The sequence below is a fragment of the Taeniopygia guttata genome, chromosome 3 (genome assembly GCF_048771995.1).
Source record: "Taeniopygia guttata chromosome 3, bTaeGut7.mat, whole genome shotgun sequence".
Taxonomy (NCBI): Eukaryota; Metazoa; Chordata; class Aves; order Passeriformes; family Estrildidae; genus Taeniopygia; species Taeniopygia guttata.
The window spans coordinates 62,111,406-62,136,614 of NC_133027.1; the positions used below are offsets into that span (position 1 = coordinate 62,111,406).

At 37.1% G+C, this 25,209-nt stretch overlaps 1 protein-coding gene across 4 annotated transcripts in view; it reads left to right on the forward strand.

Moving 5' to 3' along the window:
• The window catches only part of TULP4 (TUB like protein 4), a 149,247-nt gene that overhangs the window by 15,754 nt on the left and 108,284 nt on the right, over nt 1–25,209 (forward strand). For 3 of the 4 annotated variants that reach the window (XM_030269537.4, XM_032747558.3, XM_041715194.2), the window contains exon 2: nt 10,817–13,068. In XM_030269537.4, coding sequence (XP_030125397.4) covers nt 12,817–13,068 — 252 coding nt within the window. In that variant the 5' untranslated portion in view covers nt 10,817–12,816. Of the gene's footprint in view, nt 1–4,743; nt 4,843–10,816; nt 13,069–25,209 lie in introns of those variants that run through there. The other variant, XM_072926984.1, reaches the window with a different exon arrangement.

Below are 25,209 nucleotides of genomic sequence, written 5' to 3' on the forward strand. Positions count from 1 at the left end.
AGTGAAACCAGGGATGAGAGCCAAGTGGATCTAGGAAGGGAAACTGGAGTGGGTCACTGAGGTGTCAGAGATTAAGAAGTCTTTTTACAGCATAGGCTTCTTTGAACAGTTTGCTGTCTTGCAGGCCTTTGGGAAGGAATTGTACTTATCTATCTGACAGAGTTGCTAAAAAGACTCTGTAGTGTGTGCATTCAAGGCATCATAGGGTGTGAAAGATTTTACAGGAGCAATCCTGCCTTACTGTATATGGAATGTACTACTGCTTTGGCCATAAAACTTTATTTCTCGAGAGAGAAGATGTCATAAAGCTGTTGGATTTCCAGTGGTAGTGGTGACTCTGCCAGTCACGTACCAGCTCTTCTGTTGAAGATGGATGAAGCGCTCTTAGTAATTTTGTGGTAAGAGCAGGGCTCTCTGAGTCATTGAAGGTTGCTATGAGAAACCCAGTAGTGTTTCCATAGGGCATAGCCATGTAATTATAGAAGCTTCATTTGAAAATGGGTGAGGTGTCAGTTATTTGTAGCTCTGCTTCAGAGCAAGAGAAACAATAAATGTTGAAACGATATTTTCTGCATCTGCATGTGGTCTTCCAGGAGATAAGCTTGGGTTTGCTTTTAGTCTGATGAAGCTCTTGCTGATCTGGGTACTGTTCTGAGAAGCAGCAATAAAGGACATTCCCTATCAACCCAGAGGAATTGCTTTGTAGTTTGGCTTTTGGCTCTTCCAAGGAAAGCAACAGATCCAAGAATCACAGAGCACATTGCATGAGGGAATGTTATTAAACAGTAAATGCCTTGCTATGCTCTGCTTAAAAAATTTGATAAAATGTTGAAGCATTGAGAGAGAATAATCCTGCAACATCTGTAAGGCTCTACATAAGAAACACTGTCTTATTGTAGAACATCCCAGCATATGTGCTCCCCATCCCAGTGGGAGACTGCCTGGCAGAAGAGAGTCTGTAATCAGATCCTTGCAGCTCTGCATTGCTCTAGAGTGTCTGTTTAGAATCTAGCAGTGTCTTGCTTCATTTTATGGTTCATATTGCTTTCTGTGAGATGGATTTCTTAATCTGAAATGAAAATTGGTAAACATGCAAGTCCAAAATAAAGCTTGTGAGTTGGATTTATAAAAACCTATGTTACTGGCTTCAGTCAACTTAAAAATCAGTTTAATGGATTTTTTTGGGATGTGAGCTGTAGCTTCTCAAGCTTTAATCAACATAACATAACTTTCCGGCCTTTTTTGCTGACATTGATTACAAGACTTCAGAAAGTATTTAACTGCAATTAGCATCTGAAGCAAAATCGTAGGGATTGGAAATTATATTATTTTATTGACATTTTGCTCTTAAAGGGGGCAAAACATCCATGAAACTTAATCATACTGCCTCCTACCTACTTATCCAATAGAAATAAAAAATCACATGCAAGATAATTAAACAGACTAGATAGGCTTTGCAGATAATTGATAACTGTCTTAGAATACTAAGGGTAGAATATCTCAGTCTATGTGGATAAGAACAAGAAAGAAGTGTTAGAGATTTCTTAAATCTAGTGCTATGCTTTGATCACTCCTGAGAAGAAGAGGAAGAAATTTTGGGTTTGTTTGCAGACCTCCTAAATGTCACATTATTGTGGGATTTTTTTTGTGGCAAGTTGCTTAAGGACTTTGTTTACAGTAGGGATTTGACAGGAAAGAATGGAATATTTGTTTTATGGGTTATCAATCAGTAAAATGTTGTTTATTCCAATTCTTAATGATAGATTCTGGTAGGATTATTGTGGTACTGAGACTGTGGGGAATAAAAATAAAACTGACATATTAAATGTCTCTCAGGTGCATTAATTTGTAAAATTATTTGTTCCTATATGATGATTGCCTTTAGGGGTTTGTTTTTTGCAAGCTTACTGTGGAACATATATCCACTCACTTCTGTGTTAGGGTTATTTAACATTCTTGGAATGGTGTATGCCATCTCCTTGCACTGTCTTATGGCCTTGAGGTTTTATTAATAAATTGAATTCCTCATCCTAGGAATGTAATGAGTGGGTTATTTTTTTTTTTTCCTCATAGATAATCCTAGCAACCTTTCCATGTTGTGTTTTCACCAGTGGCACAAGCACTACACAGCCCCTTTTACAAGATAAATACATTAAAATGTAGATGTAAGGAGAAATAGCAGCAGCAGTAAAACAGCTCTGCTGTGACGGTGTACAGGTATAAACAAGGAAGTATATTCATATGTAATGTAAATCTTGTTTTATGCCTTTTTAGAAAAGAAATAGACTGATTTCAGGAAAAAATATTATCTCTGAATCATATATTAAATATGCAGATTTTTAATTTTTTAGTCTTGCAGCATTTTAATCTAGCAGCCAAGTAGTGAGTTGTTAGGTTGACAATCCAATGAAATCAGCATCTGTCAGATAATATTTGAGGTTTTAGAGTCACTGAGTAATTAGATTTTCCCATATTTAATTTAGATATTTAATTCTTTTAATAGCTAGGAATAGAATTTTTGTATTCTGATATTGTAATTTCTCTATGTTCATCATCTTAGTTTCAGGCTGTCATTCAGTAGAAGAGTAAGTGAAAAGTAATATATTAGTTTTAGTTATTGGGATAGAATTTTATTAAAATATCGTTAGATTGCCTAATTTCAGAAGCATTGTATGATAATACTTTATATGATACCATATTTTAACCTTTTTCTCTCATGTTTGTTGTGTGCATCCATCTGCTTCAGATCAAATGTAATGTCAGTTTCAAGCAGATGCTGAACTGTTAAATTCATTGTAAGCTAGCTAATAGAGGTAACAACAAAACATATAGTTTCTTCATAGTAACCTATTATTATGTAGTCTGTGAAGAATACAGAGTTAATGGACAATGTATTAAGGTGTCAATGCAGCATTAGACACTGAAGTACTCTACTGTCTTATGTTCCTTGAATCTAAGAAGGAACTGGAATATCCTGATCCTCTTAAGCTACTGAATTGAAATCCTGAAAAAGGTGTTTTCATGTAATTTGTTTTAATAGACTTTGTAAGCTCAAGGGGAGAACTGACACTGCAAGATTATGATGTTACCTTGCCAAGCTGCTTACCAGAAAATGCAGCAGAATTTTCCTTACACAGTTTACAAGCAGGTGTTTAATACAGATGTTGAACCTTCAGTATAGATGTTGAGTTTTACAGAGGGAATGATCAGAGTGAATTATATGTTGTTTCTTTTGTCTGATTGTTCTGCTTTTCCACCTCTTCCCAAAACTCTTAATGTGGTAAATATTGGGCTTTCAGCTCTGGAGGTACTTTGTGAAGTACTTATTTACCTAAAACAAGATTGTACTGAAATAGGCTTGTCTAAATATATAGTAGTCTTAGGCATAGGAGTAAAAAAGTAACTAAGATAACTATAAAATTTTACATCAAAATTATGTTATGAAATGACCTCAGATGCTTTTGTCTTATTATTACTTTTGTCTAGAAAATGCAAAACATGCTTGAGCAGAGTTTGATTGCAGGACTCTGACCTATATTTGTCAGATTTAGCAGAAGCTGTCAGCTAAGTAGCACATCATCTACTGAATGCAATCATATTACTTTCCCAAATCCAAGTGTCTAAAATGAAGTACAGAGTGTATGAAACCGATATCCTTCAACCAAATCAATCTTTCCTCTGACTATTTTGAAAAGTTTACTGTCTTCCTCTGAAGATCCTTGTGTTCCTTGGGAAAGGCAGTAAGGTGAAACTTGGCAATGGGAAAGAAGAAAATCCAAAGGAAACAACCCACACCAGCATTCTTTCTCTTGTTTAGTCATGCATAACTTTAGCTTTAATTGTATGCGAATGCATTAGCTCTGTGTGAGTGTTTACTTAAAAGATACAGATTTCACTCTGATGATGAATCTTCCCTTTTGATTCTCATGCTTTGTAGATACTGAATCTGAGCTTTAAAAAAAAAAAAATCCCTTTTGGGTATAGGTTAGGTAAACGTGCATTTAAAAAGGCATTGAGAGTTTTCTGTTGAGGAAGAAAAGTAATTGGGTCCAAGTAGTTTGACAGTTACTTCATTTATATAACTTCCTGGGGATAAAAACAACAGAAAAAGGTAATTATAGGACTAGCTACCAAGTAATGAGAATATTACTTTTCTTCAAAAAACCCACACTAATTTACAACATTTGTTGTCTTTCTTGATGAAATGTGAACACTTGTTCAATGGAAGAGCATTTTCATAATTTTGTAGCGATTGGAGTTAGAAGCAACCGCTATCTGGTAGAGGGCATTTAATGAAATATTCTGAATTCCTACCTAAAATAACTTGTGTTGCTCCTTGAATATGCTTTTCTAGAGTTTTGCATCTCTTTTTCTGTTCATTCATTTTCATCTGTGATCATTTTAACACATTGATTTTTCATGTTTAAAAAAATAGAAGGCATAGTCATTGGTAGCCGTCCTCCCACTGAATACCTCTGTAACTGGCAATTTTAAACTATTATGGATTTCTTAATAGAAAGGTTGTAGTGTCCCAGTCATGCATGAGGAATAGCATATTGCTATTTCTTATCCCCACTTCAAAATTTTGTATTTTAATATAACTACTATTTCATAGTCATATTTATATGAAATAGACATATTTCATATGTCTAGCAGGAGCTAGACCAGTATGAAGAGACAATTGTGAAGACATGTATAAAATAAAACAACTTGGACACAAGACTGCTCTGTGAATTTACCTAGGTGCAGATCTGCCTTCCTGCCTTCAGCTCACCCACCCGACCATGACTATGCCTGGTGGACTCCTGTGTCTTGCTGACCTCCTTGCTTCTGTCTAGACAGGTGAGCAGTCAACACTTGGCATATTAATACAGAGCAGATCAAAACCATCATTCACCTAACAGGGCACATGTGTATGCAGCTGATCTTGTGCCCTCTGACTCTTGGTAGTGAAACAGCAACTTTCAGAAGTCTTTGCTTTCTCCAAGCATTTATTTAAAGCTCTTGACTTTTACAAAGGCTTCTTTAGTGATTCTTGATTATCAAGGTTGCCTCTAAAGCAACCACTCCTTGAGTTCGTCTGTTTCCATTCTATTATATGCTTCCCCTCCTTTAACCCAGAGATCTTGACACGACCTTCCAGAAGCATGAGAAAAAAACCTGGAACTTGGAGCAAAAGAGGACAGGTAGAGAGAGGAGATGTAGCTCTTCTTAAGCTTTGCATCTCTTTGTTGCTAGGGCAGAGTATCCCTGCTCTGCATTTGCACCTCTTAGCAGTGGTGGTGAGGTGAGTGCAGGTCCTCAAACCAGCCTGAAATCTTGAGGTCAGCACATTTGAGGGACAGCCAGGACTAGAGTTCAGTTCTTCATCCTAAATCCAAAGACTGAGAAACCCAAGCTGTTCGAAAAATGCCACTCCTGTCTTTTTGTATTTTTAAATACATACACACATCTCACAATCCTTCTCACACCTGTGGTGCAGCTTGCAGGCATCACCAGGAGCTCCCTCTTTGCTGCAACACACTGCACTTGCACCGCTTCTCAGCATTTACCAGGTTTCTGACTTAAATATGTCTTGCTGTTCAAAAGAAATAATTCTTGTTTATGAGGCTCTTCTGAATTTTAAAAACTGATGACATCTGTTGTTCTCTCCCTTCATCTCCCCTTCCTTTCTTTTTTTTTTTAAATGTTATTGTTTGTTTCCAATGTGGTAGTGCATCACATACAAAGGTGTATTGGGATTTTTGAGGAGAATATCGAAAGTTCAGTGTATCTTCATAAGAAAGTATTAAAGAGCCTGTGGGCAGATATTGGAGATAATTAGGAGCTAGCTGGAACTGCTGCAGACTCGAGGGATGTTTGCAGGCTGCAGGATGTTCCTACGGGAAAGAAATTGCTCTGTAATTACAGGCAAGGTCAGTGCAGTCAGTTCAATGGAAAAGAGATGGTGGGAGCTGAGGCACCCTCCCATGAAGGTCTTTGAATGTTATTAGTGAGACGCAGTTGTTGCCATGTTTTGAGGAAGTGCCTGGTGAAGGGATTGTCTAGAGCTTCCCTGTGCTGTACAGATTGCAGCCTTTTCTTGAGAAAGAAGATTGACACTTTTTAGTGTCAGGAATTTCTTGCTCACACTTCACATTTCTTTGAGTCTCTAAAGCATTTAGATGTGGTTTTCAGTGGTGTGAATCTCCCAACTCTTTAAAAGGCTAGTATGTGATATTTGTGCATTTTTATTTCCTGAAACAGGTTTTTCAACACCTGCCTGGAGTATTTCAGCTCACTTCTGTTTATTTGAAAATTAGGCATATTTTCATGGCCGATGGGTAGCTTTGGCTCCAGGACATCCAAGCCATCTAAAATTCATCCTCAAGAGATAAAACTTTGCTTCCTTTTCTTTTAAGGACGAATCCCTGAATTCAGAAATATTCTATGCCCAAACTTTGTTGTCAGTAGTCTTCAGGTGGTAATTGCAGGTACTCCTCCCTTCTGTTTCTCACTTGTTTTGTGCCTTTCCAGTTTTTCATGCAGCTGAATGTGGGACAACACTAGGACTGTCAGAGCAAAAACTTCTGGGCACCACTCAAACTGATTGAGATTTATTGCCACAATTCCTAACCCCTTTGTGCATGGTGAGTTCAGGAAGGGAAGCTCTCTTGAAATCAGTTGCTGCTTTTGAAGGCTATGTTTTCAGTGAGATCAGCTTCCAAGGCAGTTAATTGTTTCTTTAGGCTTTTTTGGAAAGTAGTTAGTCCTGTTAAATAATTTTCTTTCCTTTTTTTGATAGGATTGTTTAATGATTTTTTGTTAATTTATAGATTGGACTAAATAAACAACCAATTGTATAATTTTACCATCTTCTATCTCTGTAGTATTTAGCCTGTAATACAGTAACTCTATTACATGATGTGCCAATTTTGTACTGTAGTGTTCAGCAGTGACCTTGGAGGTTGGTCCCACAGTCCCTATTTGATAGCTGGTGGGATTATCTGCCATCAGCTTGTGCCAAACCAGTTGTGGCTGGCACTTTTAAAATGCCTTTAAAATATTTTCGTGGACACTGGTGTACATTTTTTCCTTCTTAGACTGTACAGTTTCCTTTGACCTTATGCAGGTTTGGCAGGTAGGAAATCTGGTTAGGCTAAAAAATCCTGAAGTCTTTTCAAAAACTCTTTATCTTCTATTCTTTTTAAGATGTTTGAGCCGTCAGAATCTTCCAAAAGCAGGCTGTGAGTCCTTTTTTGTTTCGGTTTCATGAAGATAATAATTCAGAAGTAGTGTGTACTCACTTCACTTTTCCTTCTTTGCTTTCCTTTCTTTCCCAGTCCCCTTTTATCCTCACCTTCAGATTCTCTGCTCTGGAGCCTTGAAGAGTAGAGGTTTGAATAAACATGAAATACTGAAGAGCTTGCTGCAGTATTGGCACATTTGGCTGTGCTTGGCTTCTTTCTATCAACAAAAGAGACACCTCAATGAAAGACACATGAGAACAAACAAATATTTTTCTGGTTGTCCATCTGTGGCTTAACACACTTTATATAAGTTAATAGAAACAGAAGATAAAAATGATGAGTTAAATATTGACACTACAATAAAAAAGCAACTGTTTATAAGCTAATTTTTTAAAATTAGTACTTAAATTTTCTGTCATGCAGAAGCAAAACTTGCTGCTGGGTTCTGCATTTGAGAAGAACTATGCTTTCAAAACAAAATGAAATAAAATAGTGTGGATCCTGGTTTCCTGTGTTTTTGTCTCATTAGGTGTCAGTACTTAAATGTTTTAGATCACTAGGCTTAGACTCAATAGTGTTAGAGGATGAGTTCAAGTAGCATCTCCCTTTGTTAAAAGGAAAATCCAGAGAAAAGATATTTTCAACTACCTTTTTAAAGTGAGAGTGAAAGTAGGCAATTTGTTGATATTTATTGTCCTAGTAGTGTCAGAAATAATTTACCAGCAAAATCAGATTGTGGCGCACTTCTGTGATTAGTCCTTGCACTGCTGTGGAAGGAAAGGTGCATGACGTTTTATTATAAAAAATCTTCAGTTAAAAATTAGTTTGAATTAGTTCCATCTGGAAGGCCAAGTTCTCTTTGTAGGGTGAGCCCAAACTGACTTTGGGCTAGTGGTAGGATTGTGCAGGTAACACCCAGCTCTTCTATCATGCTTTTAATCCTCTGCTATTACACACTTCACAAAAGAGGTGGGAGCCATTACCCTGGTGTTCCATGGTGGGGAAAAACAAGACAAAAAGCTTTGTTTCAAAATATGAAAATGAGCAGAACTGTGAGGCTGCTGTAATTGTGGGAGAAGGGGATTGTCTAAATTACTGATTTTCTAGAGGGAAGACTAGCACTTGAATCTTTTAGTTAGGCAATTTCTTTGGAAATACAGAGTGCATGGAAATGAAGAAGAAGGGAATGGGAAGATTTTAATATATAATATATGTAGTCTTAATTCAGCCTGTGTTTTGAGTGTTTGATATTACAGTCTTAAAAGTATTTTTTTCTTGTCTCTGAATATAACATAAAGGTAGTGGCAACCCTCAATGATTTAAAGGTAAAATATTCTCATTGGTTGTATTTTATTGAGAAAGTATTTGAATAATGCATTTGAATAATGGCTGACTTTTTTTACTTTTGTAGTTATTTTATATTTTCATCTCTCCACATCCAGCATTTCTAATGCAGTTAGGATATTTTTAAGAGAAGCCTTTGGACTCTCTAATCTTGAAAGTGATGGTAAATGGGACTAAGGTTATTGACCACGATGCAGATGAGTCCTTTTCTCAACCTTGTTAATCTTTTATGCAGTGGATAAGGACAGAAGTTGCATACAGATTTTATGCAAAGCCACTGTATCTATAGTTACCTGTATTTTAAAATCCACTTGTAAACTCATGATTCTTGTACAGTTCAAACAATTCTGTTTAGTGCTTACCTCACTCTATTCTAACTGATATTTTAGAGACTTTGTTTTCTCAGTAAACTTTTTTAAAATTTCTCTGTAGGATTAGTAAAGGCTTGCATTATAATACTCATGCTGCTAATATAAAATGTCAACTCTTGAATGTAGATGTCTGTTAGGAGAATTCCAGTGGGTATGGAAACAATGAGACTGATCCTTCAGAGGATCAAGTTTGCTCATAGGATAAATGCAGAAGTTTGTCTATAAACCATTGTACTCTGAAAGTTTTTCTGTGTTTTCCTATATATGAACTTTCTCTGGGCTGTAATTGATAAACACCCGAAATTTGGAAAGGTGACGTTTCTCATATTATCATCTTGCCATGATGAAAAAGAAATTAATGGCAGCCATTATTTTTAAAACTTCAGTGAGGTATAGTGCTGAAGAGGTCTGGCAGTGACTCACCAAATCTCGGGGACAGTGTTTCTGATAAGTCAGCCAACTGTGTAGTGTTGTAAACTACTTTACAACTTTGCCTTTTTGTCTATAAATTTGTTTTCTTATCTTGTCTCTTTTTTTAAAACAAAATTAATTAATACGTCTGTGCTAGAATGAAATAAGTGGTTAATTACAGGAAACATGAGGTTAGTGTAGTGCTTTATGTAATAAAGGCAAGACCATTTTTACAGCTCTGATGACTGTTATGTATGCAGCTCTGAATTTAAATGAGCTCTTCTTAGCAGTAACTGTGTAGATAGAATAACTGTACATATGTGTGCACTTCAGATACAACTACTGGAATATCCTGAATGGCCTTTTGCTTGGTCTCTTGTGCTTTATTTGTATACACTCTTTTGTATAAAACTGACTTGGGGGAATATTTCTCCCCTTTTTCAAATGGAGATTTAAGTAGAATTTGAATAGTTTTTAAATTCATCTGTATTGATTCAGACTTTTAAGCTTTAATTTTGAAGTACCTTAGATCTCTTCAAAGCAGTAGTTTAAGCCCTGGAGGAATCTTCCCAGTCCCTTTGAGACTGGTAAGTTCAGTACTGTATTTTCATGGTTTGGAGCATCTTTTCTATGAGGAAAGTCTGAGAGCTGAGACTTCAGCCTGGAGAAGAAAAAGCTTAAGGAGATCTTCTTGTTGTGTACAGTTGATGGGAGGGAATTAAATGAGAGAGACAGGCTCTTAATGGTGGTATCCAGTGACAGAACCAGAGGCAATGAGCACAAACTGAAACACAGATGGTTCCCTCTAAACATCAGGAAACACTTTTCTGTGAGGATGACTGAGCGCTGGCACGAGTTGCCCAGAGAGTTCATGGGGTTTTTATCCTTGGAGATATTCAGAAGTCACCTGTAAGTCCTGGGCAACTGACTCCAGGTGACCCTGCTTGAGCACAGTGTTTGGACCGGATGATGTTCAGAGGTCCCTTCCAGATCAGCCATTCTGTGATTCTGTTTGTGTGCCTCAGGGTCTAACCTTGTGCCTACTCTATCACTAACATCTCCCTTCCCCATCTTCCCTTCAAAATTGTGAAATCTTCAAGATTTTGCCCCAGAGACTGTGACCAGGACAAAGCTCTCCCCACTCCTCTCCTCCCTGCCAAAGTATCCTTCCAAGATATATTTCATTAGCTATACATGTCCATTGTGAAAAGTTTTGGGAAATTTGGAAGCAAGAAAGAAAAGTTTGTAGTTCGTCTTTGTGTGTATATCAAATACAAATACATCAAATGTGTATATTCTGAATAATGTTTTTATCTATATATAATACACTCTGTAGGAGTCGGGTATAAAATCCTTAATCATAATACTTTGATTACTGTAACAATAGTACCAATATCTTTAACTTGTTTTGTTTTATTCACTTTTTAATTTTTGTGTGTGTGTGTGTGCTTTGCCTTGCAGAGTTGGAAGAATCCAGGGGTTTCAAGTTTTGAGTAGCGGCCATCTTACAAGATTACCACACTTAAACTGAAAAGGCAGATGCAGCTCTGAGTACCAGATGGGTGTGTGCACTGCATGTACATGAAAACGCACATGTTTTTGTCATCATGTAGACTTGCTCTGGCATATTCCTGAGAGCTTTGCAATTGATGAAAATTAATTGAGAACCAGATGGAGCACCTTCGCAGCACAGGAATCAGTAATCCATGGAAAGACATCTGCCAGTAATGTTCAACTTTCCACATGGTCTTCACGGGTGAAAAAAGTCTGCAAGAAGAGAAAGAAAAAACACCCTCTGTGCAGAAAAAGCCTAATAAATACCTCCACAATCTAAATAGATATCTGTGAGGGAAACAGACGAATCAAGAGGGCAGAGGAATAATGTATGGTCTTCGGCACGTTTTGCATTGGGCTCAGTAAGTTGTGAATGGACAATAAATTGTGACCTTCTGCTGAGCAATGATGACTGGAAGTGAATAAGTTGAGGAACTATGGGACAAGTCTGGGCATTGAACTGAGCAAACCTTGCCTTCCTTCTTGAGTTAACCAGGTCATCAAACTTGCGTATCCTTTCTCCCTCTCCTTTTTCCTCTTTTCACTTAGTGTGATATAAATACTAGCTAAGTGAGCTCATAAATGTTATTCAAATAAAACGATTGGAATACTTCATATGTTTCCTTCTTGTACAGCTGCAAATGTTGTGTCTGGAACTATGAATCTGTGCTGTAGACAAGCATCAAGAAGGAAAGATCGTATCAAACAAGCAAGGAAAATACCTAGAGAAATTGTGAACCCAGGAAGTCAGATTTTTAATGCTGCTTCTCTTTCTTATTTAGATGATTATATTTCTTCCTTCCTTGAATTTTAGAAGATTTTGAGAGAGTGCTTACTTGATGTGCTTTAATTCTGGCATTTGTTTTTATGGTAGAATGAAAAGTCTGTGATTCCTTGTAGCAGAAAAAAAGGGAAAAGTAAAAGAAAAACAGCTTGACATTTTAGCCCGTTTCATAGGAGAGAGAACTTCATGGTTCACCTGAGGCAAACTTACTTACTTTGAAAGTTAAAAGCTTTAGAGCATTTTTGATTCTGCTATAAATGAAGAGGGGGTTCTTTTTCATTCGTGTGTGGCAGCAAAAAGTGGGAAAGCAGGCAAGATAGCGTGATAAACAGTTCAGGCTGTGTTGGGTCTCTGGTGGAAAAAAAGTGCTGCGATGAAAATTGGATTGGCTTTGGATTGCAAAAACTTTTGAGTCCAACGAGCGGTTCAGACCAAGAGGGATTTCCCAACTGGCCTGGCACACCAGTGCCTGCACAAGTTCGGGTCTGTTGTTTCACACGGTTCGTGTGCCTTTTTTTCCCTTTATGCAATCTCTTTCAGCTTTAGCAGCAGAAATACATCAGATGGAAAAGATATGCCAGAGGGCAGCTTGGAAAAGAGGAATGTCATATATATACATATATATGTATGTGCGTGTGTTTAAATTTCTGCAACTGAACTTTTGAAGAAAATCTGACTGGAGGAAATTTTAAAAGCCTTAAGTTACTTGAAACCTACACATTTGCAACTCTTTGTCTCTGGAATTGCATTACGCTAAACTGGAATCTCAGGCTGAATAAAGATTATATCAAGTTGAGCAAAAAGATGACTTAACCATTTCTTGAGCGCCTCTTATGAAGTAGCTGTTTCTCCAAAGGATAAGTGCACCCCCACTCTACAGACTCAAAACAAAAATGAACCTTAATTTTTTTTTAAGTGTTACTTTTTCTTAGCCAACTGCCATCATCTTTTATAGAGGAATTTTTCACTATGCATTTGGTGGATATTTATAAACACTGACCCCATCCTCCTCCCTTTCAATGATCTATCCAGGTCAGTCTTATCAATAAAAAAAAAATTGATTTAAATTTTGTGCACTAGACATATTACTTTCTTATGTCAAAAAATAAAATATTTAAAAAGCATGTATGCAGCCGTGGAACATGGGCCTGTTCTTTGCAGCGATTCCAACATCCTCTGCCTCTCCTGGAAAGGGAGAGTCCCCAAAAGTGAGAAGGAGAAACCGGTGTGCAGGAGGCGGTACTATGAGGAAGGCTGGTTGGCAACAGGCAATGGCAGAGGAGTTGTAGGAGTCACTTTCACTTCCAGCCATTGCAGGAGGGATCGGAACACCCCTCAGAGAATCAACTTCAATTTGAGGGGCCACAACAGTGAGGTAAGCAAAACGTGTGTTACACTTTAAAGAAAATGATAGCTACCTTTGTTTGTTTCTTTCTTTTTTTTTTTTTTTTTTTTTTTAAGTGTTTCAGCTTGGAATTTGACAGAGTGCTATGAAGGAGGTTGAAGACTAATCCAAATGGGATTTGGGTCAGTTGGGATTTTTTCTGGTAAATTCAAGCATACACGACTGATGGTGGGAGGTTCTCTGGAAATGTGGCTTGTTTTGGTCTGGCCTACTTTCTCCTTCATTCCCCAGCATCTGCCAGTTTCCAAGCAAATGCAATAAATGCATGTTTATGAAAGTTGAAAGCTGCGATAGTTAACTGCTTTCACACGGTAGTAAAGTCTGGCCTGGAAAACTAATGGAGAGGCAGGGCAATGGGGGAAAAGCTTGGTTGTAGTCTGCCAGATTTTCAGAAGCTGCAAACTGGAACAGCCTGTGACAGGCGATAGCTGTTGTATCTGGAAAAACTTCTCATTTTGTTAGAAAAAAGGCCAAGTGTGACCTCTCAGAGAAATGCTGAGGTGCCTTGCAGTAAAATGCCATAACTTCAGTGTGCAAAGCATTTTCCTGAGTACAATGATACAGAAACTTTTCCATTCGTATTTTCTGAAAGGCAGAAATCTGTTGGTATAAATTGATATTTTGGCTGTCCTTTATCATCTTCCCATCTCTTTCTCTGTAAAATGCTTCATGGAAAGTGCAGGTGATGCCCAGTAGCTTACCAAGTGTCTTAGACAACAGGGAAGGCCTAGTTTGTTTCTGGTTTTTATTTAGGATGTGTTTGGATGTGCTCTTTGAGAAGAATCTGTTCAAATCAAAGATTGTGTTAGGTTGGTGGGTGGAATGACAGTTCAAGTACTGAAATGAAATCAAAGATCCACCAATGTTACAATGTGTTTTTTCTTGTCTCTTTTGCTATTTATCGGGTGCACTCTGGGAATGTATGTTGCCCTTTCAACCCAAGCTGCGCCACAGTTTCAGAAGGGTATAGTTCTGGTTCTTGTGTAACATTAGTAACAGTCCTCTTTTAAGCAAAAAAAGGGAGCAGCCAACAAATACTTAGTGTGAAATAATTGCTTCCACATGCTTTGTGTGTATGGAAGTGTGTGGGTGTATGGTATATCATACAGACTTCTGTATGTACTGATGAAAGACAGATTCGTGTATATATTTGTATCAGGTTCATTCAAAAAAGTTATAGCCACATTTTCCCAAAGGGAAGAATGATATTTGAATCCAGCATTTTGGTTTGAATGACAGCTAGTTGTCTGTTTAATTTTCAACTACGAATTGCATTTTATTTTTTATGTGTGACACAATAATCACTTTTCATTTCTTCACATTTTGTTATCTAAATTTTCAGTGAACCTGGGCACTTGTTTCTCTTCTTTTGTGTAATATATGTTTTGGGAACAATATAAGAAGTTTCTGTTTCTGTGAAGGTTTATTGCATAAATTGGAAATACGAGACTAGGTTTCAGTATGTGCCCATTTATGTGGAGAAGATGCTTATGTGCATGCTGCCCTTTGGGTTTGGCTAGTTTTGCTTTATTTGCTCCGTTGGCCATTAGAGTCTCTTTCTGGGTCATTGTATCATTGCTGTGGGGATTTAGATGTGCTGTTTGCACATCCTTTCAGCTAACAGTGATTGGCATGAGAGAGGGACTCAAATGTAATGAAACTTTTCTATTTGGATCTTTTTGTTGTTGTTGTTTGGGTCAAGCTTGTGATTAATAAAAGGTTGTGTTCCTGTAAGTAATCCTCCTGACAGCAGGAATTGTGTCAATGACCAGAGTAGAGACTGCCAATTTATGTCTCTAAAACAAAACTAATATGGTGGGATGCAACTGAAGGAAGAGAAAAGTGGCTTTAGTGGAAAGTAGCTTTTTGTGATGACTCTGGCTGCTGTCAGATTTTCCTACTGTCATGTTTTTTTGATCATCTTGTAAGTAAAAATTCATTCTTACAAGCACTCTTCACCAGGCTTACTGAATTTAATCCTTTTATAGGAGGATCCCACTGATTTGGATAGGAATGTTAAAGATAATATAGTTGAATGGACAGTGAGATCTTTTTCTTTAGAAAAAAATCTCCTTTTCTTCTAAGTCTGTCTGCTGAAAGATTCTTGAAAGAAAATAATGAACAGCAGTGCTTATTGCTCATATTTGCATAAGAATAAGTAAATGTTTTGTTTTCTTATTCTCCAACTAAAAAAAGCCAACAACAATGCTGTCTCTATTGTGTGCCACCATTCATAATGGAAAATGCTGATTTTGCAAACACATCCTGGTATGTGTGTCTGATTAAAGCCATGTTTGTTGCACAGAGTGGGCCCTTAGATTGTGATTAACTTAAAACTCATAAGAGCCTATTTGATTTGCTGACCAGTTCTAGAAGCATATTGTGTTGTCTTGTTCCCAGAAATGGTGATTTATACCTATTTATAGTTTATTTATAAATATAAATATATATTTATATTATGATTTATGCCTATATTTTTCTCTGGGATAAAGCTAGGGTGCCAAGTGAAGTTTATTGCTTTTCAATCATACAATGCTACTTCAACATTGGTATGCATTCAATTATTAAGTATAAAATGCTGAAATGAACAGAATGGAAGAGTGATAATATAGAAATTAAATGTTTGCCATTTGGGGTGTAATTAAAAATATGCTGTGGGCAGAGCACTACATTGTATTTCAGTTTTAAAGTGAAAATCTAGAAGAAGAGGTAATGTGGCAGTGCTGTGCTTCTGGCAAGAATGTGAGACTATTTTTAAATCAGTCAAGAAGGTGAATGCTTGTGATGTATTTTTGCAATATTTTTATGACTTCTGAAGAGATTCACTGAAAACTTTTTGGTTTATTTTCTTGACTCTAATAACATGCTGGTAGCCTATCAAAACAAGCAAGAATGAGGAATCCCCAGGACTGAATTACTGACATGCATATTATAGTGCTGGATCTGAATGACTCATCATGTTGAACAATAATTGAGAATTAAGTGTTGTAATATGAGCCACACTTGTGTTTCTACAGTTGTTTTGTTTGGTTGTTAGAGTTTGCAACAACCTCTTTTTTTTTGTAGTTACTAAGGAGAATCACAAAATTAAAATAACCGTATTCCCATTTATTCTGTGGTAAGGGGTGAAAATATTGCATTTTGTGATACAAAATATGTGACCAGTAGGCTCTGAAGCATGCCAGACTGAGTATTTTTTTATAGTTCTACAGAGATACCAGCTTTCAGCATCTGACGCATCTTGAGTTTTCTGGGGAGAGATTTTCAGGGGGCTCTATGACAGAAATTAGAAAAAAAAACCCCTCAACTTAATTTAGGAGGCTTCAATTAGCCTTATAGGGATTTTCCTTCCAGTGAAAATCTGTAAGGTTGGATGGTGCCATTGTAAGTGTTTCTTCTAATGGTTTCTGTTGTGTCTAGCATATTAAGATGTACCAATTTTTATGGCACTTAATGTTTCTTAAATTGCTAGTGCTTAAAAGTGTTTTGCAGGTGTACATTTGCTTTTGACTGTGCTAACTAAAAAGACATCTTTGATATATTTAATAAGAATCAGTATGCTAATTGCTAGACTGAAGCATTAAAAAGTATTACAAGAACATGCAAATTAGATGCAGTGAATTGAGTAACAAGCTGAATACATTATTGAGCCTATATAACATTTTTTACTGTAAAGATAAAGGAAATTATTTATTTACATTTGTCATTTATTTGAGTGTTCCAAGCACATGTCTACAGCTGCAAAAAAACCATCCTGTTTCATTTAGCACAGGTCTTAGTAGATGGGGGTATAAACCTATCTCAGCCGGACTGTCAAATGAATTAGTTACAGCTTTTCAAAGGAACACTGTCCTTTAAAAATATTCAATACTTGTTTGTTTTCATACTACATTAGTTATGGAAGTCTGCACAGTTCTAGGTTTTGTTTTGGTTTAGAGCAGAAGGAGCTTAAAAATATTTTTTCTTGGTTTTAAAAAGAAAGAAAGCTTTACTTTATCCCTGTCCCATTTTTTTTTTTTCTTTGAGATTGTATGTATCTTGCAGAGCAGATTTTTTCCCAGCAGTCTATTGCTTGTTTAGGAAATAAATTTTAAAAACCCAAACAAATAAGCCTTTTCTGTAGTGTTTCTTGGTTTATAGTGTCACTGGGAAGAATACAGAAAAACAATACAGGAAAACTTTTTTGTTTGTTTGTTTAAACTTTGTTTAGTGTAAATGGCATTTGAAAGTTAAATGTGATTTTTATTATGATTCTTGGACAGAAAAATTGAATCAGCGTGTGACTCTTTACAGTGTGGATCCCTTGTATCAAATGTTGCTTTCAGACACAGCTGGAACAGTTGTTACTGGTGAATAATTAACAAATCCTGAGGTAAAATGATGCCATGATGATGCCTTTTGGCTTTAGAAGTCTCAGTGGTACAAGACATACGCTGTTGTAATCTGCAGTGGTGCTGCAGATCTCTTTTCTGTTTTTCTGTCACTGCACAAAGAAGGCAGGATGTTTGTTGGCAGAAATGCTGTCTCTTTGTTAAAGCAAGCTAGTGTAATTGGAAAAGACAGACAAACTTTTGGGCATACAAGGTTCTGAAGGACTTGTATTTCTGAAAGCTTGTGTGGTTTTTACATCCCTCCTACCTGATACAGTGCTAAATCTGTCTATAAACCATACCATTCCTCTGTCCTTTAACTATTATGGCTACAGAAAAATAATGCTGAAGAAAGGCAGAACTAGTGGGGAGTGACTTGTAGGACAACAGGTCCCATGTTGGCTCTGTTTGATTTGTACTGTGACTGGTATTGCCAGGCTGTTCTGACTCCCTGTTTTCAGGAAGGACAGACACGTTGGGCTTTCATGCAGGCTCCTTAATGCACCTTCTTGAACTGTCTGTTCTTCACTTAGTCTGGGTGCTTGAGTGCTTTTATTTCTTTAAGCAAATATTAAAAGAGCCAAAATACATTTTAAACCTTTTTGATAGACTTTTACCAGTCTTTTCAACCTTTGCTGAAATTTAAACGTGTTCCATGGCATGTCTTTCATAGCCTTCTCTTAGGGGAATTCTTAAAGAAAATAAATGGGGCAATAAGTTGAAAATGGTTGATCCTCTTCTTTAAATGACAAATTTAAGGAAAATTTAATGTCTTGCTGTTTCCCATTTCTATGTCCTATATCAATTTGCAAATGCCAAGCCTAAACTTGTGTACCAGCACACCTCCTGTATAATTCGTTCCCTCTAAGAACTGTGACGACTTTCAGTGAGTCTTCTTTTTCTTTGTGGTACTGTTTTTTTTCCAGCCACACCCAGCTCCTACTTTCATAAATATTTTTGTGAAAAGCCTTTTCTTTCTTTCTATTTTTCTCAATTGCCTCAGAATCCCAGCCTCTCTGTTCAATGTTTATTCTCATGAAGTTGTGGCTTTGAAGCAAACCATCCAATATTGCCACAATTGTTGCTGAGTAATGAGAGTTGATAATGCTGCATTGATCTGCTACTTGGTAATTGCTCTTGTAGGTCATGCAGCAGTTTGTTTCCTGCAAAGGTTAGGTCATCAGCTTTGGAAAATTTTAAATTACAGTTTTTCTGGTTTGTAGTAATAAGCATCTAGATAATTACCCTGAAAGCTGAGCAAAAAAAGGAATATGTGATGTGAAAAGAATACTGTCAGCTTTTAAACAAAATTAATTATATTTGTGAGTGGGTCATCCATACGGTTTAAAATTTTATCATGACATAACATGTAGCTAAAGTTTTGTTGTTAGATAATTCCACTCAAAAAGAGTTTGAAGTGGAATCAAGCTCACCTATATCAGAAATTTCCCAAGTTTTTATTCAAAAAATTGCTGAAAGATAACAACATGCATATTTTAAGATAATGACATACCTGAGGGGCATTTCTTGCTTTTTGAATTAGGGTGAAGATACTTTGTTCTGTATAGAAGCAGTTGTTCCACATGTTAATTTCTGTATTCAAGGAAAATAAATGCATTTTCTTTAACATAAATTTAATGATGAGGACCTATTGATGTACTGAATAGATGAGATTACTCACCTGTTAGATGGTATATACCTGAGCTTGGAATATGAGCACTTTCTGAGTAGTGTTTAATAAAGAATTTAATATGAACTTCTGAAGGCCTTGTATAGCATATACATATTGAGCATTTGAATAGTGGAGAAATTAGGTTTTATGATGGCATTTCTGAGCCATAATAATTACTAAGGACACTGCCTTGGTTTAAACAGTTCCCAGAGGAGTTAATCAAATTACAGATAGTCTGAACAGATAAGATACCCATTACAAACTATAAACATTTCACAATATAATTGAATGTAGAGTACCAAGTAACTGCTTGTCAAGTGTAGCTAGAATGTAGTAGGACAGACAAAAGATGTTTTATAGGCACTTACGCTTGGGCAACCAGAATCTCTGCTTTAATAGCAATCCTTTGTGAACATGCATGGACTTCTGAGGAAATTCTCAGTATCCTCTTTGCATTCAAACTTTTTTAAGGAGAAGTAATCCACTTGTATAATACCAATGTTACAGGAAGTAATGAAAATGAAGTTGAATTGGGGAAATTCTTGTGCATTTTCAAAAATAAATGCTGGTTTATAGTTTTCATTGAAATTGTGATATTCCAGTTCTAGAATTACTTGACAAATTCGTATACAGGGAAATAGTATGCGTTGATTTTTGTATTGTTATTGTTTTAAGGAAATGAAGTGTACATAGGTGACTTTACTAATGAATAAAACGCAGCTTTGTTCACCCTAATCAGAATGTTGAATGTGAGTGAGCTGTGTAACTCTTAACGCAAAGAGGGCAAACGGTGTCCTTGGTGACATCAGGAGAAGTATTTATGCCAGCTGTTTAAGGCAGATGGTCCTTACCCTCTGCACAGCAACTGGTGAGGCCACACATGGAGGATCCTGTTCTGGGGTAGGGGTTCCCCAGTAAGAGGGGTCAATGAAGTGCTAGAAAGATGATTCAGGGACTGGAGCACTGCACCTGTGAGGAAAGACAGAGAGCTGGGAATATTCAGCCTAAAGAGAAAGTAAATAAGAAGATTCTTATTAATGTATGTAATACCTGCAGGAAGGATGGAAAGAAGATGGAGCCAGGCTCTTTTTGGTGGTTCCCAGGGACAGAGGTAAAGGGCACAAACTAAACTGCAGAAGGTTCCCCATGAACATCAGAGAATGTTTTTTTACTGTGAGTATAGGTGGCTTAGATAGCCCAAAGAGGTTTTGGAGTCTCCATCCTTGGAAATAATCAAAAGAGCCATCTGAACACAGTCCTGAGCAAGCAAATCCATGTCCCTGCCTGAGCAGGGAACTCAGAATTTCCAGAGGTTCCATCCCAATCACTCTGTGACTCTTTGAAATCTATTTGTAAATCTAAGTGAAATCTCTTGCACAAAAATTGGTGAAGCAGCATCAAAAAACAGCTCTTGAAGGCAGGCAGGAAGTGCTAAGTATACAAAAGTGTGGAGAGAATCCATTCAAGTTTGGCTAAAATGAGAACAAACTGCTGTGCTAGAAGAGGAGGAATTTTTTTTTTTTTTTCTGAGGAGAAATCCATATGGTTTCCCAAGTAGTCAAAGAGTTGGAGAGCATAGTTAAAATATAATGCAGAGTTACAGGCAGAGGTTATTAAAATGCAGAAGAAAGTCAAACTGTTGGATGTGAGTGACTTCATAAGAGAAACAGAATTTGGGAAGGAAAATTGTCATTGAGCTGAGGAGAAGGAACTGTTTAGAGGCATAAATTGTGGTGTTTGAAAAGGTTTAGAAGAAACTACAGAACATGAGACTGTTGTAAGCTGTAGAAACTTACAGCCCTGCTTCAAACTAAGTGACAAAAAATGCTAAATGTAGGTACTGAAAGATCAGACTTCTGGAGGGAATTGTATCACAAGGTAGCAGTGCCCCAGTTACTGAGTTGGCTCATCTGCTTGTAAACTGAGAAAATGGCAAGTAATTGTTTCATCAGGGAAAGACGAGGCAGAAGTGTGAACAAACCTGCAGCAGCAAATGCACACTGCCTAGGAGAGGTGTGTGCATGCACCTGCCCATGTGCAGGAGCCACAGGTGCAGCTGGAGTGCAGCCAGACTCAAAATGTTGTCCGGGTGGAGAATGGCACAGGCTTTTGTGAAGCTGAGCAAATGTGGGGGATCTGGCATGCACTGACAGTCAGCAGAAGGCAGCAGTCAGTTCCACAGATGTAGCTTCCAGAGGATAATGGCCAACAGCAGAAGGCTGATTATCAGCAGTATGGTCATGTCTTGTTAATGTCTTGAGTGGTGTCCTGGAGAGGGGGCCAAATACCTGCAAGAGATATTAGAGAAGTTGGGAAAGGGAAGATTTCAGCCTGTTAAAGAAAAAATGCAGTCTTCTGAGTAAGGTGGCAAAAAGAGTTCGTCCACCTACGGAAGAGACAGCTCTAGCTGAAAGAGCTAGAAGGGGTTGAGTTTTACAGGAAAACCAATTCCTCCAAAAGGAATATCAAGGTCATTCTTCAGGTAGAGATACAACAGAAAATTGGTTTTTGTATTCGATTACAAAATACTAAAAATGTGGATGTTTAACCTTAGCTGTGCCTGGGGAAGTTTAGATTAAAAACATTAAAAAAAATTCTTCACTGAAAGAGTGATTGGGCACTGGAATGGTCTGCCCAGGGAGTGGTAGAGTCACTGTCCCTGGATATGTTTAGAAAAAGACAGGACATCGCACTCAGTGCCATGGTTTAGTTGATAAGAAGATGTTAGTTTATAGGTTGGACTTTATGATCTCCAAGGCCTTTTCCAGTGTAGTTCATTCTGTGATTCTGTGTGACTTGTAGCTTCCCTAATGAGGACCTTTCTTGAGGAATGACCTTGTCTGTCAAGGGTGCACATGTGAAGATAGCCCAGAAGGTTGTTTTGAGGACAGAATGACACGGCTTTCTGGTGCTCTGCTTTGGATAAAAAGAGTGTTGATGGCATACTGGAGAGCTTAGTTTGTAAGGGGTACTACAGGGCATTTATGTTAGGGCTATCATAAAGAAAAGGGATCCTGTTTGTCTTTCTTTCCCTTTCTCCAATTCTAATTTGGTCCTGTGCAGTATTTTTTGAGGCTGATAATACACAAATATCTTGCTCTTCAGTTGAGCAGTTGTTCTATGAGCATATGATGGAACTGTGGTTACAACTGCTGCGCAGAGGTGGGAATGTCACGTGTCTGATTGATTAATTAAAGGGTGTTGCTGTGGAGGGAGTTGTGTTTATTTTAAGGAATGGATGCTCAAAATGTTTAGTTCGTTGAAATAAGGTGTCTTAAAAGTAGGATTAAGTGGCTAAGAAAGGCTGCAGTTTGAGGGTACCTGTCACTTCTTGTTCTGGTAATGTCTTAAGCTATGCTTGATAACCTAAATAGGATGAGTACTGAATAAAATGTATGAAATGGAAAAATATTTGATGTTCTTCCATCCAGACTCAGGTTGGTTTACTGTACAAAATGACACCTTAGCATAAGTTATGTTTATTGGTCTCTAAGATAAATGTTTTCTCATGTACATTATCTTAGCAATTCTGCATTTGCCCAGAAAATACCCCATTGATTGTAGATGTTAGAGTAGGGATTACTGTTTTCCTTGAAAAATCATCATATACGTGTTTCATTTACATTTCTCTGCATTTCCAGCATTCTTGCTGTTTCCAGAATAATACTCTCAACAGTTTATTCAGATTTAGTAGTCCTCCTACTAATTAGAGATTCCAGACTCTGCATTTCACTTGTGAGAGAAATCTGATGTCAATAGCTTCCTTGAATATTAGCAACAATTATGCAAGTTATAAAAATGTAAACCAAGGCTTGTTTATTGAGAAATACCTATTGGCATATATGTAGATGTTGTTCTCTTTTGAAGGAAATCAGAAGTCTTTTGAAGCAGTGCTTCAGATTGAGAGTTGTTCATAATGACAGAGTTTGTCCTGCCCTAAGTTCTTTCTCCAGAAGAAACAAATCCAGCAGGGAGGTTAACAAATTAGATTTTGATACTGTCATTTTCATACATACTATTTATGAAACCAGTTATACCTTGTTGTTATGCCTTATGGCTGCCATAAAGTTATTCTGTTGAATAAACAGATTCGAATTAGGTTTTGACACAATGTTGTTATGTTTTATTAAAGGGCCTGTCTGAAGCTGGTGTTTCTTTGGGTTAATTGTGGTGAGGATTCTAGTCTCTGTGGTCACTTAGTGTTAAAATTGCCCTCCCTCAGCCAGCCTCCTCCTCAGCTGCCTCGGAGTGGAGGAGTGAGATGTAGTTGTGATTACACTGATCTGGGAGATGACTGTGTTTACTGCAAGGCAGTGGGTGTCAGGAATTACAGGTGTAGGTAATTTTTCCATCCTGGAGGTCTTGCTGCTGACAACTCAAATGAGCCATCTAAAACATGAAAAAGGAGGAGAAGCTTCTCTAAAGCCAGGTAATCCTACACAACCATTTCAGGCAAATATGTGTAATTTTGTTTCCATACATACAGATTATTTTCATAATGCCTCATTCCCATTTTAATTGCTTTTTCTGCAGCTTTGATGCATAATTGTAACAGTAATCAGAACAGGTTTGCCAGATTTGAAAAACTTCCATCTTGTCCATAGGACTAGAAAGCACAATATATAGAATTTGTATGCTATGCACGAGGCATTTTATGACTTCATTTGAGATTTTTTCAATGTAGTTTCTGAGAAAGATACTTCTATACTGAGATACATTGAGTGTATCTCCTGTTTGAAAATAATAAGACAGAGACTTAAAAGATTTTAAACTTGATGGTTTTGGGCAGCTGGTTTTTAAGTTGCTTGTGGCTTTTACATTTGTAATCTTAAGGACAGAAATTTGAAAGCTATTTAATACAAAATTAAATTAATCTCTAGTCTTCTAGGTTATTTTTTCTAAAATTACTCGTAGTATCAGAAATACCTTGCTATTAAAATTTTATTTTTAAACTATTGGCGCAAATACTGCTAGCAACTGAACTGCTAGTTTTATTTCTATTCACTCTATTATTAGTATTATTGTGCTATTGAAAAATAGATAGTATTACCTGGTGGGCATCCATTAGTACTCTTACTAGCATCTGTGTCAGCAGAGGTTTTTACTTACTTGATGTAGGCATCTAATATGTAATTAATTTCACTTTAAGTGATAGCAGCTTTTATGAGAATAGGAAAAGAGCTCAGAATTTATGTAGAAGTGGGAATGAGCCTGAAGTGTAGGTAGGGTGGGTGTTTTGGGACTGTTTGGATTCAAGATGCAGGAATACCTGGAGTGAATAGGTGGCATAGAAGAGGGCAAGCCTGCCTGCTGCTTTTCTGATGTGGCTTTCTGGCAGGCCTTGGGGTTGGATTTATAGTTGTGATGTCCTGAATTCATAAACAGCTATCAGATGTCGTCACAGTATGTTCATCCTTTGCAGTGAGTGATCCAAACCAGAGATGACAACTTTAATAGCTGTTAGTTAAATGTAGATAGTAGATATCAGTCCTGCTCATCGCTTTGTGGATTGATGGTGGATGTCAGGAGAAACATGTAGGTTTATCCTACTTCTTTTGTAAAACTTGAGCAATTTGTCAGACAGCCATTGTGTATCAGAGAGAAAGATTGAGCTATCAGAAGTTATGTAATGTCAGCATTAGCTGCACTTGATTTACCATGTCACTTCATTTCTTTGAATGTGTTGGTGCATACGTATTGTGATTCAGTTTTCAATTACCTAGATGCATACTCTGTTTTTTGATTCCTTGTCATTCTCTTCTATTCAAAGCCTGTGCAGTTCCTGTGGGTGAGGGAGAGTTGCCCAAACAAGTTCCATATTGCTTGTTTTGGAAAGTAATAGGTATGCAGCGAAGGCCATGAAGAAAAACAAAGTCTAATGGTTCAGCAGCTCAGTGTTGCTGTGAAGGATTTTTTTTTTTTAAACATAGCTTTTCACCATAACCTGGATGTATTTCTCATTTTCTGAAAAATGGTAGTTCTAATTTTTCTGTCTTTGCTACTGTGAAGATGAATCAATTAATTTTCATTAAATGATCTGATACTATACTTCTACGCAGGTAGCCAACA